Genomic DNA, 18,925 nt, shown 5'->3' on the forward strand with positions numbered 1-18,925 from the left:
CGTAGATTCCCATGTAAAATCCCTTAATTGGGGTGAGGTATGATCTATGGGCTATCTGTAGTCTCATCTCCAGAAACCTGGCTGATGGCAGGCATTTGTGGGCTGATACTAAGGATTCCTTAATTAATGTAGGTGTGAGGTCTGGGTTGTCCAGAGACCATTTCCCAACCCCTGGATCAATGTCCTCTTCTTCCCTCATGTTCCTTATTGCTCTGTATATTTTTGATATCATTCCCCGTGCTCCCGTTTTCTTGGAGATCCAAGTGTCTCCTGCCTGTGTCCAGTCGTGTTCCTGGAACTGCGGTGTAAGGCCTGTGATATAGTGTCTGACCTGTAGGTATGAGAACAGTGGAATAGGGATTTCGGGGTATTTTTGTTTTGTTTCTGCATGAGTTAGGATTCTTCTTTCCTTTTTGTGCAGTAATTTATCTATTGAGTCCAACCCGTGCGCCTTCCATTCAAAAAAGATGTTGTGGGGTTTTCCGTCCTGAAAATTGGGGTTGTTTATAAATGTCAGGTGTGGGGATATGTGTGGTGACGTTTGACTGTCTCTACGTAGTTTGTTCCATGCTTTCCACGCTGCTAATATCAGGGGGTTATGTTTGATTTGCTTTGGCAGTTCTGAGTATGGTTGGTGGAGTACATTTTGTAATTGTATTGGCTTGGCCATTATTTGTTCTAGTGGCGTGTTTGTAAAGTGCGACTTGGAATAAATCCAGTCATGGATAAATCTCGCTTGTGCTGCTAGGTTATAGTCCCTTATATTTGGTAGGTTGGTGCCGCCGTTGTCCTTATGTTTATGTAGGGTTTTAAGGGCAATGCGTGGTCTTCCCCCTCCCCAGATAAATTTTCTATATAGGTAGTTGATCTTCTTTATGTCTTTCAATTTTAGAAATATGGGGAGTGAATGCAGGATATATAGTAATCGTGGGAATTCTACCATTTTTAAGAGGTTGATTCTCCCCAGAAAGGAGACCGTAAAGTTCTTCCATACATTTAGGGTCGTTTCTAGTTTTTTGACATATGGTTCAATATTTGTGTTGTAGAGTGCAGAAGGGTTTTTTGTGAGTTGAATCCCCAAATATTGTATGGAATGTTTTTCCCATTTGAATGGGTGTTGGTTTGCCCATGTGGGTTTCGCTGGTCCTCTAAGTAGCAGTGCTTCTGTTTTGTCCAAGTTCAGGGTGTAACCTGAGAGTTTGCCTATTCTTTCTATTTCCCGTAATAGGGGTGATAGTGTTTCCCTAGGGTTGTTGACTATGAGTAAGAGGTCGTCAGCAAATGCTTCTACCTTTATCCTCGTTTCTCCGTAGCACGCCCCTGTATAAAGCGTGGTGTGTGTTAGGAATCTGAGTAGCGGGTCAATTGATATGTTAAACAGTAATGGTGAAAGGGGGCAGCCCTGTCGAGCTCCTCTAAAAAGGTCGATGTGGGGGGTATTGTGGCCATTGACTGTGAGGATTGTGGTGGCGTTTGTTTGTGTTGTGTTAATATAGTTTGCAAAGGTCTGTCCAAACCCTCTTTTTTTCAGCAGTACGTTTAGGAATGGCCAGGCCATTTTGTCAAAAGCTTTCTCAGCGTCTAGGCTGAGGAGCATTGTTATGGGATTCTCAGGGTTTTGTGCTGCCACAGTTGCCGCTATGGCGGCCCTGATGTTTTTTAGGGCACTACGTCCTTGCGTGAAGCCTTTTTGCGATGTATCTAGTATGGACGGTAGGATGGTTTGAAGTCTGTCTGCTAGTATTTTGGATAAGAATTTATAGTCGCAGTTTAGTAGTGCGATCGGTCTGTATGATCGCGGGTCAGTCGGGTCTTTATTTTGTTTGGGGAGTAGAATTGTTCTGGAAGTGCCAAAGTCCTCTATTTGGGTATCTTCCATGTATATTGCATTGTATAGTTGGGTCAGCACTGGTACTATGTCTGTTGTTAGTATTTTATAATATTCTGTTGTGAGACCATCCGGTCCCGGCGTCTTTCCCCCTGCTGCCGCTGCGATTACGTCCCGAACCTCCTCCTCTCGTATGTCTGCATTCAGTACTGTTTTTTGTTCCTCTGTGAGTCTCGGCAAGCTCATAGTTTCTAAAAAATTGTGGATGTCCTGTATGTTTGCTGGTTCTGCCCGGTATAGGTTTTCAAAATATTCGTATAGTGTTTGGGTTATCTCTTCCTGTTTTGTCATCAGGGTATTATCGTTGGTGCCCCTTAGGGTTAATATTGGTTTGTGTGGCTGTCTTTGTTTGGTTAGGTTTGCTAACAGTCGCCCCGTCTTGTTGCCCCACCTATAAAATTTATTTTTTGTTAGTTGTGTTTGCCAATATGCATGTGTGTGTACGAATTCATTTAGCAGGTGTTTTGCTGTGAGGAATATTTGATATGAGTTATCATCTTGAGCGTCTATGTGTTCTTTTTGTGTTGTCAAGAGGGAGCTGTGTAAGGCCTCGAATTCTGTTTGGAATTTTTTCCTTTTGTGGGACACGTAGCTTATGATGTGACCTCTCATCACTGCCTTCGAGGCCTGCCAGAAGAGTGCTATGTTGTCTATGTGTTCGCTGTTGTCGTCTGCATAGTTATTCCAGTGTAGTTTTATGTATTCTCTAAACTCTTCCGATTCCCGTAGGTAGGAGGGGAAGCGCCACAGCCGTGACAGCCTCCGAGAGGGGACCAGTTGTAATGTTGTTGCGATCGGTGCGTGATCGCTTAGAGATATCGGATGAATTATAGATTGCCGGTGGCAATCAAATATTTTGTTCGATATTAGGAAAAAGTCTATCCGAGAAAACGAGTGATGGGCGTTGGAGCAGCATGTATATTCTCTGCTGGTTGGGTTTGAAAGTCGCCACGGGTCGCACACGTGAAGTTGGTCTATTAGTGTGATTAGCGCTTGTGTGGTTGGGGTTGGTTGGGTGGAAGGTCCTGTTCTGTCTAGTGAGTCGTCTTGTATGCCATTAAAGTCTCCCCCCAGGATTATGTGGTCGTTTAGGTAAGGTTGTAGCTGTTCAGTTAATGTTGCATAGAATTTTGGTTGGTCTGTGTTGGGGGCGTATATGTTCACCAGGCAATATGTTTGTGAGTCTATGCTGACCCTCAGCACCAGGAATCTCCCTTGTGGATCTGCTATGGTTTGTCGCATCGTGTGTGGCATGTTTTTCCTTATCAGGATGGCTACTCCTCGTGATGCTGATGTATGTGAGGCTGTGTAGCATGTTTCTATCCACGGTGCTCTCAGCTCGCCCTTTCCCTCTTTTTTCCAATGTGTTTCCTGCAGGAATACAATGTCTGGTTTGTGTCTCTTCAAGTGTGTTAGTACTTTTTTTCGCTTAATAGGTGTGTTAAGACCATCTACATTCCAAGATAGAATTTGTAGTGTTTTGGGTGTGTGGTAATCTGTCGTCTCTGCGTCTATAGGCATGTTAATGTATGTGTTTTGGTCATATTTACCGTTGTGAGTGCCTTTCTGTCGTCGCATCCCCCGGTCCCAGCGAGCCGTGGGTGCAACTGAATAGTGGTCGTGCCGTGTCGGCGGGGCCTTTCGATCTCCCTGTTGGGTTCCCTCCTAGAATTCAAATGGGTCATAGTGAAAAACATAGAAAAACTTATATAAACATAAAACATGTATGCAGTCTTTTCTTTTGCATTAGTGCTGCCACATCCGCATTATTTGGATCAGGGTCGTGTTGGGGGATCAGGGACCCAGTTCCCTTTTTCTTTCTGTCTCATCCTCTTCCGTCTTCTTCTTCCAGTTGTAGGTGTATCCTTGCGTCCTCCGGATTGTTAAATATCAAAGTTCTATTGCCTTCTTGAACCCGAAGTTTTGCGGGATACAGCAGTTGGAAACGTGTGTTTTGTTCGTGTAGGGCTTGACAAATTGGAGTGAATAATTTGCGTTTTTGAGAGACTGCAGCTGAGAAGTCCTGAAATATGAGGATTTTTGTTCCTTGAATTATCAGTTCTTTTCGTCGTCTGTAGGCCTGTATAACCTCCTCTTTCGTTGCCCAGTGCATGTATTTGGCTATTACTGGTCGTGGTCGGGTTCGGTTGTTGCGTCCGTCTCCTGGTGGGCCAATTCTGTGGGCCCTTTCGATTATTAAGGGGTCATTTGGCATGTTGAGTTGAAGGGCTTGTGGTAGGTCAGTGGTTAGATATGTTGAGAGTTGGGCGTTGGTTACCGATTCCGGGATTCCCACAAAGCGTAGATTATTGCGTCGATGTCTGTTCTCTAGGTCGTCTATTTTTTCCCGGAGTGCTTCGGTTTCTAATCGGCTTCTTTGTAATGAGGCTTCTAAGGTGGCTATGGATTGGTCTGTGTTTTGGGACTTTGCTTCTAGCTCTGTCAGTCTTTGGGTGTTGTCTGTAATTTGCGATAGAGCTGAGTTTATAGATTTGTGCAATGTCTCTAATCTGTTGTCAAATAATGGTAGTAATATTTTTGAGACCTCTTGCGCCACCAGTGTGGCCTGTGTCATTTCTGCACTGTTATCCATCGGTGATGCGGCGGTTTGTGGAGGCGGCGTTTCAGGGTTTTGGTCCGATGTTGTTGTGGCTCGGGGTGAGGCGTTTCTTGGGGAGGGTATGGGTTGTTGAGTATTCTTGCTCTCTTTTTCTTTTGTACTTTTGGTCGGTCTGTTTTTCTGCTTTCCCCCTGAGTTTGTTTTGTCTATATCTATCTGGCGTGTTGCTCGCGTTGAAGTATTTGAACTACGTTCGTTTAGATATTTGTCCATATTTCAGTTTTCAGTTCTGGTGGGTATGCAGACTTAGTGTACAGAGAGCTGCTTTTTCCCTGTATCCAAGTTCGTTATTGTTTTGTTGCTGGTTTTTACGGTGCGGATGCGGCTTCTCGTTTAGTTATTATTCTTGCATTTTTGTTTGAGTGGTTCTATTGGGTTTTTCTGGTGGGTTTTGTTCTTGTTATGTTTACTTCTGTCTCCTTTCTCGCCTCCACTCTATTCTGCAGGGTTGGGGGGTCTCTGTTTTGCTGATGTCTTTCTCCTCCTGTTCGTTTTCTTCCCCTTTTCTACCTCCCCCCCGTCTTGGGGTGTTCCCCTTTTCTCTAGGCGCTTTACCCTTCTGTGTTCCTCCTTTCTTTTTCTCCCCCTCCTCTCAGGCCTTGTTTATGCCCTTGCTGTGTTGTTGGAGCACCGCACAGGGCCACGGTCTGGTGGGGTTTGTCTACTGTTCGTTTGGGGGCTTATGTGTGGTATGACTTTTGTTTTCCCCTTGTTGTTTTCCCTGTGGCCGGTTTCTAGGGTGATGTGTGGGTGGGGGTTGTCCAGTCTTCTGTGGGGGGGTTCTGTGTCCTTCCCCTTACTTACTGGGCCGCTGGTATCACCCCCGAGGCCCCGTGCCGCAGCCCCTGTGTCTCGTCGGGTCACGGCCTGCCGGCAGCCCCCCCTCGGTCGGGGCCGGTGGTTCGAGCGCCGCCGGGCCGCGGCGCGCCTCAGTCAGGAAGGCCGGTCTCACAATCGCCACTCCCGCGGCCACCGTAGTGGGCGGGGTTTGTCGCTGACGTCACTGCCAGAAATTTAGGCCGCGGCTTATGGTATTGCTAGGCCGCGGCGCTCCGGTCGCTCCGCGGGTGGCGGTTGTGCCCCGGAGGGGATCTCCGGGTCGTCCGGATACCCTGGGGAGGTTACCTCTCTCGCGCCGCTCCGTGTGCCGGCTATCGCGGCCGGGTGGCTGGATCGCGGCTCTCGCCGCCGCTCTGCCTCCGCCTCTCCGCCTTCTCCCCGTGTGCCGATGGCTCTCAGCGGGTCCTCCGGGCTCCCCCTGGGGCCTCACGGGGGTCCTCTCCGATCAGGGGGTTTCGCGGCCTTCGCGACCGGAAGTCCGGACCCCGGTCTCAGATATCTCCCAGGCCGCGGCACCTCGGGGGATCCTCGGCGCGTCTCCTGTCACGGTCAGCGATCCGGTGAGTCCCTCCGCTGGTTGGTTACGTTTTGGTGTGTCCCGGGCCCCGTGTCCTCTCTCTCCTCCCGCCCGCGTCCCGATTTGGGGGTTCCGCGTGTCGCGTTGCGGGGTCTCCCGGGGACTTCCCGGGTGTCTTTGGGGTGTGGGGGGCTTCTGCCTCGCAAGCCGGGGAGATGTTCGTCCCCGGCAGCTGCTTTTGTAGGGCACCAGAGGGTCCCGGTGGCTCTGGGAGGCTGTGTTCGCAGGAGCTCTGTAAAACACGTCCTGCTCCCTCTGTGTCTTAGGCGGAAGTCCTCGTGTATTAATATTTAAATGGGACCATGGGGGGAGGGTGGGGTTAAGACGTGTGCTGCTGTGTAATTTTATTATATATGTGACCTATCCAAACCAATTTAATTTTGCCTGATGAAGGGTCTATAGAAGATCCAAAAGCTCGCTATATCATGTATTTTTCTTAGACATCAAATTGTATCTCTGCAAGATTACGTGGTTTCTCTTACTGAGAACAATCACACTTTGCTCTACTGTATAACACTGTACCAAACCCCTTTTTTTCATTTTGCATCATACTGGAATCACACATGCCGTCTTTGGTGCAGTGTTTGATGTAGTCTTTTCAGGGATTAAAAAAGTGGATTCATATTGAATAGGAAGTAAAGACTTTTCTCTTATACTTCTCCAAGTGGAATCCTTTTCTGGCTTAGTCTCAAATAAAACTGCATGCATGTTTCCAGCTAAACAATACCACCAAATTTGCTTGTTGCTTTATAAACATGTCTCAATAAATTTTCTCTTACCAAAAGAACCTCAATTGCACCAAGAATGTACATTGAGCCAGCAAATGTGGTACCTAAATAAAAGCAGAGGCCAACAGCTCCACCAAACTCTGGACCAAGGGATCTTGAAATCATAAAATAAGAACCACCAGCTGTAAAGAAAATTAAAAGAAAGTCAATATAGGAGACAGATAAAGCACACAAGCATATACTATATATAAAATATCAGACATGGCAAAAAATGGCATATTGATAGGGGGCCTAGCAAAGTAGTTGAAAAATTGCCATATGTTAATTCTGTGTCATTAGTTAGCCATAAAAAATAAGAACTTAAGGGTTTATCCATTTGTAACTTATTTATGGTCTATCGTCAGGCGAGTCACCAGATAGGTCTGCTGATCAGTTGTTCTGTGGACTGACTAGTTCGTGCACTGATCTGATTTCTGCAGAAAGCATATGGGTCCATTCTCACTGCAATGATCTGGCTTGGTAATGCAGGGCAAGTTCCTAATGAAATGAATGGGAACTCTACCTGCAATACTAAGGAGAGCCGCTGCAGTGAGAATGGAGTTCTCTACTAATATGTTTATCATATATGCATATCATGCTTATCTTTCCTCTAACCATGTACATCTAATTCCTGTATTCATCTTCGAGTGTTTACTAATATGTACATAGTGACAGACAATTCATTTGTTGTTTTTCCTTTATCTCCCTATCACTTACTACTTAGCAGCTTTTATGCTGATAGTGACCTATTCCGGGTATATATTGGGAATACTTGATACTATTCACTCTGGGATTGACTATATATGCAGCTCAACTATTTGGCTAAACACTCTGCTGGTAATGCCCCAAGTCAATTGGACTGTAAAGGGGAGTCTCCTTGGTGGGCGTTCTTAAACGGGTTATATAAACTGTATAGCATGAGGCTATACCAGAGGCTCTTACCAACCCCACCAGTCCACCATCAGGGTTGGTGGTAGGTTATTTTCATTTGTCATTTTTATCTTAAGCGTTGGGTTGGCTGACATTAGCAACCTTGTGGGCTGGCTATTCTGCTTTGCTAATATTTTTGTGTTTCACTGTGGTTTATTTTTATAAAATTATGCACATTATTAGTGTTGCTGTTTGAGGGCAATCTTATTTTGCCATCTGTAATGATGGCCTGATAGCCACCATTTTAGCATGCATTTATCACCATTGTCTTTTTTTCTATTCATTTTGAGCTTGGTTTGCTATAAATATTTGATGCCAAGTCTGATATAGAGCTCTCTGGGACTATATGTTTTGTATTGTCTGTCAATTAGCTCGGTTTTTAGTATTACCATATGAAATAAAATTTTAGGGAGTCTTCTGTCAAGAGCCATTTGAACATGGAATTCAGCCAAATGACTGACAGGATATCATGAACTATCATCTGAAACTCCCCAATGGAATAATAGAGGATTTCCTCGCTTTCTTAATTTTTCTGAATCTGGATGTTGGATTGAACATGGAATTATGCCATCACCACATTTGTATCCTTTAAACAAATACAACAGATGTATGATATACCGTGATCAAATTTTCACAAGTTTTTACAACTATGTCATGCTATATGTATCCAATATCTGAAACCTTGCCCTTCCATTTCCTCTTCACCTTTAATTGGGATTTTATGTACACAAGGAGCTAATGGATTTATCTTTTATTTCTACACTTCTTTAATAAGATCTAAATTCTCAACTTTGCAGCTGAAGATAAATGGAGCGCCTTTTATGAAGATTGGTCTAATACTGTGGATTTTCATCTGTTGGTATCTCCAGCGGCAAATAAATTTATTCAACTTTATATTATACATCAATGCTACCTTACCCCTACTATACTATATGGTACGACTACTCACATCTCAATGCTATAGCTGTTTAACACCAGATGCTGATTTTTTTTTTACTTAATATGGAACTGCAGTGAGATTCAGACTTTTTGGACTGTTGAGCCAATTAATTGGATTCCATGTTCCGAAATCTTTACAAGTTTGCTTATTGGGTCTTCTAGATTTTGAACAAGGGCAACACCATACACGATTACTATATAAAACACTTTTTATAGGCTGTAAAAAAATAGCAATGGAATGGACGGACAGGCAACCCCCAACTATAACTCAGTGGCATAATAGGATTAATACTATTATTTCTCATGAAAAAAAATGGTTAAAAAACAGGAAATGTCATGAAAAAAACCATAAAAGGTATGGGTTATATGGTATAATTCCTATAATACTAAATTTACACAAAAACACTCATTACTTACAAGATCAACTAACAACTAGAGATGAGCGAACACCAAAATGTTCGGGTGTTCGTTATTCGGAACGAACTTCCCGTGATGCTCGAGGGTTCGTTTCGAACAACGAACCCCATTGAAGTCAATGGGCGACCAGAACATTTTTGTATTTCGCCGATGCTCGCTAAGGTTTTCATGTGTGAAAATCTGGGCAATTCAGGAAAGTGATGGGAATGACACAGTGACGGATAGGGCAGGCGAGGGGCTACATGTTGGGCTGCATCTCAAGTTCACAGGTCCCACTATTAAGCCACAATAGCGGCAAGAGTGGGCCCCCCCCCCCCCAACAACTTTTACTTCTGAAAAGCCCTCATGAGCATGGCATACCTTTGCTAAGCACCACACTACCTCCAACAAAGCACAATCACCGCCTGCATGACACTCCACTGCCACTTCTCCTGTGTTACATGCTGCCCAACTGCACCCCCTCCCCCCCACAGCGCACACCAAACTGTCCCTGCGCAGCCTTCAGCTGCCCTCATGCCACACCACCCTCATGTCTATTTAGAAGTGCGTCTGCCACGACGAGGGACCGCAGGCACACACTGCACAGGGTTGGCACGGCTAGGTAGCGACCCTCTTTAATAGGGGCGGGGCGATAGCCCACAATGCTGTACAGAAGCAATGAGAAATATAATCCTGTGCCACCGCCATCAGGAGCTGCACACGTGGGCATAGCAATGGGGAACCTATGTGCCACACACTATTCATTCTGTCAAGGTGTCTGCATGCCCCAGTCAGACTGGTTATATGCACCTTAACAGTAACCGCGTTGGTGGTAATGTGGTGGTGACTGCGGACCTAGTACCACGGTTGTATTTTGTTGGTTTTCGGAATGTGGCCAGGATTAAGTGGGCCGTGGCGGGGGGATGGTGGGGGGGGCTCTCTTGTAGTGTCGGTAAAGGTGAAATTCTTGGACTGCCACCAGACGAACCAATGCAAAGGCATTTGCCAACAATGTTTTCCCTGTTGGAGGAGGAGGGGGATGTTTTTGAGGCACTACGTGTCCTCTCCACGTGTCCGTGGTTATATGCACCTTAACAGTAACCGCGTTGGTGGTAATGTGGTGGTGACTGCGGACCTAGTACCACGGTTGTATTTTGTTGGTTTTCGGAATGTGGCCAGGATTAAGTGGGCCGTGGCGGGGGGATGGTGGGGGGGCTCTCTTGTAGTGTCGGTAAAGGTGAAATTCTTGGACTGCCACCAGACGAACCAATGCAAAGGCATTTGCCAACAATGTTTTCCCTGTTGGAGGAGGAGGGGGATGTTTTTGAGGCACTACGTGTCCTCTCCACGTGTCCGTTCCATGTAAGCAATAGTAGCACTCAAGACAGGCCCCAGTAACAATTCTGAAGCAGCAGTAGAGCGGGAGCGCAGTCTTCGTTCCATGTAAGCAATAGTAGCACTCAAGACAGGCCCCAGTAACAATTCTGAAGCAGCAGTATAGCGGGAGCGCAGTCTTCGTTCCATGTAAGCAATAGTAGCACTCAAGACAGGCCCCAGTAACAATTCTGAAGCAGCAGTATAGCGGGAGCGCAGTCTTCGTTCCATGTAAGCAATAGTAGCACTCAAGACAGGCCCCAGTAACAATTCTGAAGCAGCAGTATAGCGGGAGCGCAGTCTTAGTTCCATTTCAGTAGCCTTAGTATAGCCAAGGCACAAGTGACATTTATGTAGCTAAAGTGTAGGCCAACCCCACACACCTTTCTGTACCATGAGTGCAGGCGAAGAACATAGAAATTACTATGATTACACTGTAGGTGAGGGCCCCAAAAAATTGGTGTACCAACAGTACTAATGTACCTCAGTAAAAATTGGCCATGCCCAACCAAGATGGCAGGTGAATCGCTTTGGTTAATGTGGCTTAAGTGGTAACTAGGCCTGGAGGCAGCCCAGTGTAACGAAAAATTGGTTCAAGTTAAAGTTCCAACGCTTTTAAGCTAATTGAAACTTATAAAAATTGTTCTGAAAAATTATTTGAGTGAGCCTTGTGGCCCTAAGAAAAATTGCCCGTTCAGCGTGATTACGTGAGGTTTCAGGAGGAGGAGCAGGAGGAGGAGGAGGAGGAATATTAGACACAGATTGATGAAGCAGAAATGTCCCCGTTTTGGATGGTGAGAGAGAACGTAGCTTCCATCCGCGGGTGCAGCCTACGTATTGCTTAGGTATCGCTGCTGTCCGCTGGTGGAGAACAGAAGTCTGGGGAAATCCAGCCTTTGTTCATCTTGATGAGTGTTAGCCTGTCGGCACTGTCGGTTGACAAGCGGCTACGCTTATCTGTGATGATTCCCCCAGCCGCACTAAACACCCTCTCCGACAAGACGCTAGCCGCAGGACAAGCAAGCACCTCAAGGGCATACAGGGCTAGTTCAGGCCACGTGTCCAGCTTCGACACCCAGTAGTTGTAGGGGGCAGAGGCGTCACCAAGGATGGTCGTGCGATCCGCTACGTACTCCCTCACCATCCTTTTGCAGTGCTCCCGCCGACTCAGCCGTGACTGGGGAGCGGTGACACAGTCTTGGTGGGGAGCCATAAAGCTGGCCAGGCCCTTAAAGACTGTTGCACTGCCTGGGATGTACATGCTGCTCGATCTACGCACATCCCCTGCAACATGGCCCTCGGAACTGCGCCTTCTGCCACTAGCGCTGTCGGCTGGGAATTTTACCATCAGCTTGTCCGCAAGGGTCCTGTGGTATAGCAACACTCTCGAACCCCTTTCCTCTTCGGGAATCAGAGTGGGCAGGTTCTCCTTATACCGTGGATCGAGCAGTGTGTACACCCAGTAATCCGTCGTGGCCAGAATGCGTGCAACGCGAGGGTCACGAGAAAGGCATCCTAACATGAAGTCAGCCATGTGTGCCAGGGTACCAGTACGCAACACATGGCTGTCCTCACTAGGAAGATCACTTTCAGGATCCTCCTCCTCCTCCTCCTCCTCCTCAGGCCATACACGCTGAAAGGATGACAGGCAATCAGCCGGTGTACCGTCAGCAGCGGCCCAAGCTGTCTCTTCCCCCTCATCCTCCTCATGCTCCTCCTCCTCCTCCTGTACGCGCTGAGATATAGACAGGAGGGTGCCCTGACTATCCAGCGGCATACTGTCTTCCCCCGCCCCCGTTTCCGAGCGCAAAGCAGCTGCCTTTATGGTTTGCAGGGAATTTCTCAAGATGCATAGCAGAGGAATGGTGACGCTAATGATTGTAGCATCGCCGCTCACCACCTGGGTAGACTCCTCAAAATTACCAAGGACATGGCAGATGTCTGCCAACCAGGCCCACTCTTCTGAAAGGAATTGAGGAGGCTGACTCCCACTGCGCCGCCCATGTTGGAGTTGGTATTCGACTATAGCTCTACGTTGTTCATAGAGCCTGGCCAACATGTGGAGCGTAGAGTTCCACCGTGTGGGCACGTCGCACAGCAGTCGGTGCACTGGCAGCTTAAAGTGATGTTGCAGGGTGCGCAGGGTGGCAGCGTCCGTGTGGGACTTGCGGAAATGTGCGCAGAGCTGGCGCGCCTTTACGAGCAGGTCTGACAAGCGTGGGTAGCTTTTCAGAAACCGCTGAACCACCAAATTAAAGACGTGGGCCAGGCATGGCACGTGCGTGAGGCTGCCAAGCTGCAGAGCCGCCACCAGGTTACGCCCGTTGTCACACACGACCATGCCCGGTTGGAGGCTCAGCGGCGCAAGCCAGCGGTCGGTCTGCTGTGTCAGACCCTGCAGCAGTTCGTGGGCCGTGTGCCTCTTATCGCCTAAGCTGAGTAGTTTCAGCACGGCCTGCTGACGCTTGCCCACCGCTGTGCTGCCACACCGCGCGACACCGACTGCTGGCGACATGCTGCTGCTAACACATCTTGATTGCGAGACAGAGGAGGAGGAGGAGGAGGAGGAGGAGGAGGAGGAGGAGGAGGAGGAGGAGGAGGAGGGTGCTTTAGTGGAGGAAGCATACACCTCCGCAGATACCACCACCGAGCTGGGGCCCGCAATTCTGGGGGTGGGTAGGACGTGAGCGGTCCCAGGCTCTGACTCTGTCCCAGCCTCCACTAAATTCACCCAATGTGCCGTCAGGGAGATGTAGTGGCCCTGCCCGCCTGTGCTTGTCCACGTGTCCGTAGTTAAGTGGACCGTGGCAGTAACCGCGTTGGTGAGGGCGCGCACAATGTTGCGGGAGACGTGGTCGTGCAGGGCTGGGACGGCACATCGGGAAAAGTAGTGGCGACTGGGAACTGAGTAGCGCGGGGCCGCCGCCTCCATGATACTTTTGAAGGACTCCGTTTCCACAACCCTATACGGCAGCATCTCAAGGCTGATGAATTTTGCTATGCGGACGGTTAACGTTTGAGCGTGCGGGTGCGTGGCGGCGTACTTGCGCTTGCGCTCGAACACTTGCGCAAGCGACGGCTGAACGGTGCGCTGAACTACACTGCTGGATGGGGCCGAGGACAGCGGAGATGAGGGTGTGGGTGCAGGCCATGAGGCGGTAGTGCCTGTGTCCTGAGAGGGGGGGTTGCATCTCAGTGGCAGGTTGGGGCACAGGGGGAGAGGCAGGGGTGCAAACCGGAGGCGGTGAACGGCCTTCGTCCCACCTTGTGGGGTGCTTGGCCATCATATGTCTGCGCATGGTGGTGGTGGTGAGGCTGTTGGTGTTGGCTCCCCGGCTGAGCTTTGCGCAACAAAGGTTGCACACCACTGTTCGTCGGTCGTCAGGCGTCTCTGTGAAAAACTGCCAGACCTTAGAGCACCTCGGCCTCTGCAGGGTGGCATGGCGCGAGGGGGCGCTTTGGGAAACACTTGGTGGATTATTCGGTCTGGCCCTGCCTCTACCCCTGGACACCGCACTGCCTCTTGCAACCTGCCCTGCTGATGCCCTTGACTCCCCCTCTGAAGACCTGTCCTCCTGAGTAAGCGTTGCACACCAGGTGGGGTCAGTCACCTCATCGTCCTGCTGCTCTTCCTCCGAATCCTCTGTGCGCTGCTCCCTTGGACTTACTGCCCTTACTACTACCTCACTGCAAGACAACTGTGTCTGATCGTCATCATCCTCCTCACCCACAGAAAGTTGTTGAGACAGTTGGCGGAAGTCCCCAGCCTCTTCCCTCGGACCCCGGGAACTTTCGAATGGTTGGGCATCAGTGACGATAAACTCCTCTGGTGGGAGAGGAACCGCTGCTGCCCAATCTAAGCAGGGGCCCGAGAACAGTTCCTGGGAGTGTTCCCGCTCCTGAGCAGGTGTCATTGTAGTGGAGTGAGGAGGCTGGGAGGAAGGAGGAGCAGCAGACAGAGGATTCGGATTTGCAGCAGTGGACGGCGCGGAACTGCGTGTTGACGATAGGTTGCTCGAAGCACTTTCTGCCATCCAGGACAGGACCTGCTCACACTGCTCATTTTCTAATAACCGTCTCCCGCGTGGACCCATTAATTGGGCGATGAATGTGGGGACGCCAGAAACGTGCCTCTCTCCTAATCGCGCAGCAGTCGGCTGCGACACACCGGGATCAGGAGCTCGGGCTGTGCCCACACCCTGACTTGGCCCTCCGCGTCCTCGGCCGCGTCCACGTCCTCTAGGCCTACCCCTACCCCTCAGCATGCTGTATTACCAGTGATTTGATTTAACAGGCAGGAAATAAATTGGCGCAAGACTGCAGGCCAAATATAATTTTTGCCCTTTTGGGAAAACGAAAGGCCCCACTGCCTCTAGTGAATGAATAATCTAAGTTTAATAACTGTGCTGTGTCCCTGCTTATGTGTCACAGAACGTGAGGGTAGCAGAGTTATTATAACTCTGGCAGAGCAGGTATTTTTTTTCCCAATTAAGGAAAGCAAATGGCGAAGCCAGCAGTAAAGCGTAGCTGGGTGCGTATGATTTAGCAATGTTTTTCACGCAGCTCACACGTGTCCACCGCCCGTAAGGACGGACAGAGGCTGGACAAATAGATTTGTTTTCAGTTTTTTCCCACCAAAAGGCAGCACTGCGTATATTCAATGAACATGAGAAGTGTAATAACTGTGCTGTGTCCCTGCTTATGTGTCACAGAACGTGAGGGTAGCAGAGTTATTATAACTCTGGCAGAGCAGGTATTTTTTTTCCCAATTAAGGAAAGCAAATGGCGAAGCCAGCAGTAAAGCGTAGCTGGGTGCGTATGATTTAGCAATGTTTTTCACGCAGCTCACACGTGTCCACCGCCCGTAAGGACGGACACAGGCTGGACAAATAGATTTGTTTCCACTTGTTTTTCCACCAAAAGGCAGCACTGCGTATATTCTATGAATAATAACTGTTGTGGCCCTGCCTATACAATTCTTTCCCTGCAGTATCAATGGAGGGTGGAATGCTCTGCAGAGGCGATTTTGAGAAGCCCAAAAAAAATGCAGCACAGCTAACAGCAGCCTGGACAGTACTGCACACGGTTAAATATGGCCCTAGAAAGGACCGTTGAGGTTCTTGAAGGCTACACTCACTCCTAACACTCTCCCTGCCTATGCAGCACTTCTGTCCCTAATGCCAGGTGCAACGCTCTGCAGAGCCGATTTTGAGAAAAAAAAAAATTCCACTGCTAACAGCAGCCAACACACAGCTATCAGTGGCCCTAATAAGGACCTTTGGGGGGTCTTGAAGCCTACACTAACTACCAATTCTTTCCCTACAGCAGCTCCGGTATAAACAGCACTGTCCCTCATCTAACTCACACCGCATCTTAAGCGAGCCGCGGGAGGGGCCGACTTTTATATTAGGCGAACACCTGATCTCGCCAGCCACTCACAGCAGGGGGGTGGTATAGGGCTTAAACGTTGCAGGGGGAAGTTGTAATGCCTTCCCTGTCTTTCAATTGGCCAGAAAAGCGCGCTAACGTCTCAGGGAAGGAAGTGAAAGTAACCAGAACACCGCATGGTGTTCGTTACGAATAACGAACATCCCGAACACCCTAATATTCGCACGAATATCAAGCTCGGACGAACGCGTTCACTCATCTCTACTAACAACCTTATAGTTGTGTCAAATAGAACATGAACTATTTGCATAATTATTTTTAAACCATTGGATTTCGATATACTATACTCCCTCTGTTAAATTTGCTTTCCAAACCCTTGATTCTTCCTGTTTCTTTACTTACCTCCTTGGTATTTGCACCAAAATTTTCTATATTACCAAATTGGAATATAGATACACAACTTTGAAATTTTTATCCTTTATACTCATTGTAACTGCATTTGTTTATATTAGTGAAAAATGTTATTCGAGGAGTTGAAAAAAAATAAATAAACAAAACTTCATTAGCTATTAACTGTGTAAAAATACACAGCTAATACATTTCAGAACCTCGCTATTAGAAGTGGAAAGAAAGAACAAAGACAAAAAAATTCAGAAGCCAAGTAGAGGAGCAAGAGACACCGATCACAAGCTAAAATGTTTCTACACAAATGCACAGGGCATGGGAAACAAACAAGGAGAATTGGAGCTCCTAACACCTGAAGAGAAATATGTCATAGGCATCACAGAAACTTGGAATACTACACATGATTCGAATACAAGGCTTGAAGGATAGAACTTATTTATAAGAATCAGACCTAAAAAAAGGGAGGAAGTATTGCATTGTATGTTAGAAAAACATTAATTTCCACAGAGATTCAAGCTTCAGAGCGTGGTATGTTTCCATGGAAATAAGACACTGTCTTATATTAATTTTTGCCCCAAAAGAGGTACAGTGTCAAATTTTCAGGGGATGGCTTATACTCACCTAGCCACCAGCATCCTGGTCCCTCGTGCTGATCCCCCCGGGGCTGCGGCAGGCTGCTGTTTTCTCCACACTGACAGAGGATTCTCTTCTCAGTAGCGGGGGCTTTGAATACCCCACCTCCACAGCAAGCGAGCGCAGATTAAATCGAGCACCAGCCAAGCAGAGTCGGCACTCGATGAACCAATCAGACATTCAGTGATATTCATTGAATGGCTGTGAATGATCAAGCGCTGGCTCTGATTGGCTGGCGCTCTATCAAATCACAGCGCTCACTTGCTGGAGGCGGGGTATTCAAAGCCCTATTACCGAGAAAAGAATCCTCTGTCAGCGTGGAGGACACACAGCATCCTGCCGCAGCACCAGGGAGACCAGCATGAAGGAGCAAGATACCGGTGGCTAGGTAAGTATTTCTTTTTTCACCTAGTGTAGCTAAAACTTATTTTTGGGGAAAGCTTCTATTTCAAGCCCTCCCCTCCTCCCCCTCAAACTCATGGTAGGGCTCATTATCGGGGTAAATCTTAGTTTAAGTGAAAGACAGTAGTTCTGTATAAACTGTTTGGGTAAGAATACAAGGATAGAACAAAAAATACACTATTGTAGGCATTTACCATAGGCTGCCTGGACAAGCAGAAGATATTAATAAACTCTTTCTACATCAGATGGCCAAGCTCTCAAAAAAGCATGATATGGTTATCAAGGGAGATTTTAACTATCCAGACATATGTTGGGAATCTCTCTCAAGGAAAATTAATGGATCCAACAAATTCTTATCCCCTCTTGCTGACAACTTTTATCTTTCAAAAAGGTAGAAGAGAACAAGGGGATCTGCTATCTTGGACCTAATTCTTAACAACAGGGAGGGAATCGTTGACGATGTAAGAGTGGCTGGGACCTTATTAGGCAGTGATCATGCTAGTCTTGAATTTTGGATTTAAATGGGAGGAAGACCTGAAAAAACTAGACCTCAAGGTTGGATTTCAGAAAGGCAGATTTTAATGAACTCAGAGGGTAGCAAGAATCCAATGGCTTGATCTTCTTAAGGACAGACATGTCCAAGAAGGTTGGGAAATATTGCGAAATGATTCTCAAAGCACAATTGTTAACAATCCCTAAAAGAAGGAAGAATGGGAAGCATTTAAACAGACCAGGATATATGAACACCGAACTTGCACACGTTAAAAAGGAGGAAAAATAGGTTTATCAAATGAAAAGGAGGGAATATCTAAAGAAGAATATAATGCAGTCTGCATAAATAGTAGGGCAAGTGTCAGAAAAGCTAATCATGAATTAAGGCTTGCAACAGAGGCCAAAAGCAATAAAAAGGGATTTTGGGGGTATGACAAAGGCAAAACAAAAGTCAAAGATGCCATTGGATGCCTACAAGATGAAAATGGTGAAATGGTAAAGAATGATGTTGAGAAGGCTGGACTTTTAAATTCCTATTTTGTATCTGTTTTCTCTCAGAAAGTAGATGTAACATCAACTGATCTTCCCTGTGCTATTGATGGAATAAAATAATTCAGGCTATCTATAAGCAGAGAGATGGTGAAGGAACACTTAACTAACTTAAATTAATTCCAGTCTCAAGATCTAGATGAATTACATTCTAGGATACTAAAGGAAGCAGCAGAAGTAATTGCTGAACCACTTGCCATAATCTTTGAAAATTCCTAAAGAACAGGAAAAGTCCCAGAAGATTAGAAAATGGCAAATGTTGTCCCCATCTTCAAAAAAGGGAAGACAGTGGATCCAGGACACTACAAGCCTGTGAGCCTGACTTCTATAAAGGGGAAAGATATTTGAACAAATTAATAGACAGCATGTACGCAAGTACTTGGATAAAAATGGACTAATTAACCAGATCCAGCAAGGGTTTGTAACAAACAAGTCATGTGAGGCTAATCTAATTTCCTTGTAAGACAGAATCACCAACTGGGTTGATCAGGGAAATGCAGGTGATAAAGTATATCTTGACTTTAGTAAAGCATTTGACAAAGTCTCATACCATACTTATTGAAAAAAATGACCAAATATGGGATTGACAAGGCAATTTTTTGGTGAATTCACAACTGGCTGAGTGATCGTACTCAAAGAGTAGTCATAAATGGCTGCACATCCAAGTGGAAGAATGTATCCAGTGGGGTACCACAAGGCTCTGTACTAGGCCCAGTGGTGTTCAA

The 18,925-nt window shown here is 47.0% G+C and overlaps 1 protein-coding gene across 1 annotated transcript in view; it reads right to left on the bottom strand.

Moving 5' to 3' along the window:
• The window catches only part of SLC12A4 (solute carrier family 12 member 4), a 246,864-nt gene that overhangs the window by 105,454 nt on the left and 122,485 nt on the right, over positions 1-18,925 (bottom strand). Inside the window, exon 6 of the mRNA XM_066582693.1 lies at positions 6,705-6,835. Coding sequence (XP_066438790.1) covers positions 6,705-6,835 — 131 coding nt within the window. The remainder of the gene's footprint in view (positions 1-6,704; positions 6,836-18,925) is intronic.

This window comes from Eleutherodactylus coqui, chromosome 11 (assembly GCF_035609145.1).
Source record: "Eleutherodactylus coqui strain aEleCoq1 chromosome 11, aEleCoq1.hap1, whole genome shotgun sequence".
Lineage (NCBI taxonomy): Eukaryota > Metazoa > Chordata > Amphibia > Anura > Eleutherodactylidae > Eleutherodactylus > Eleutherodactylus coqui.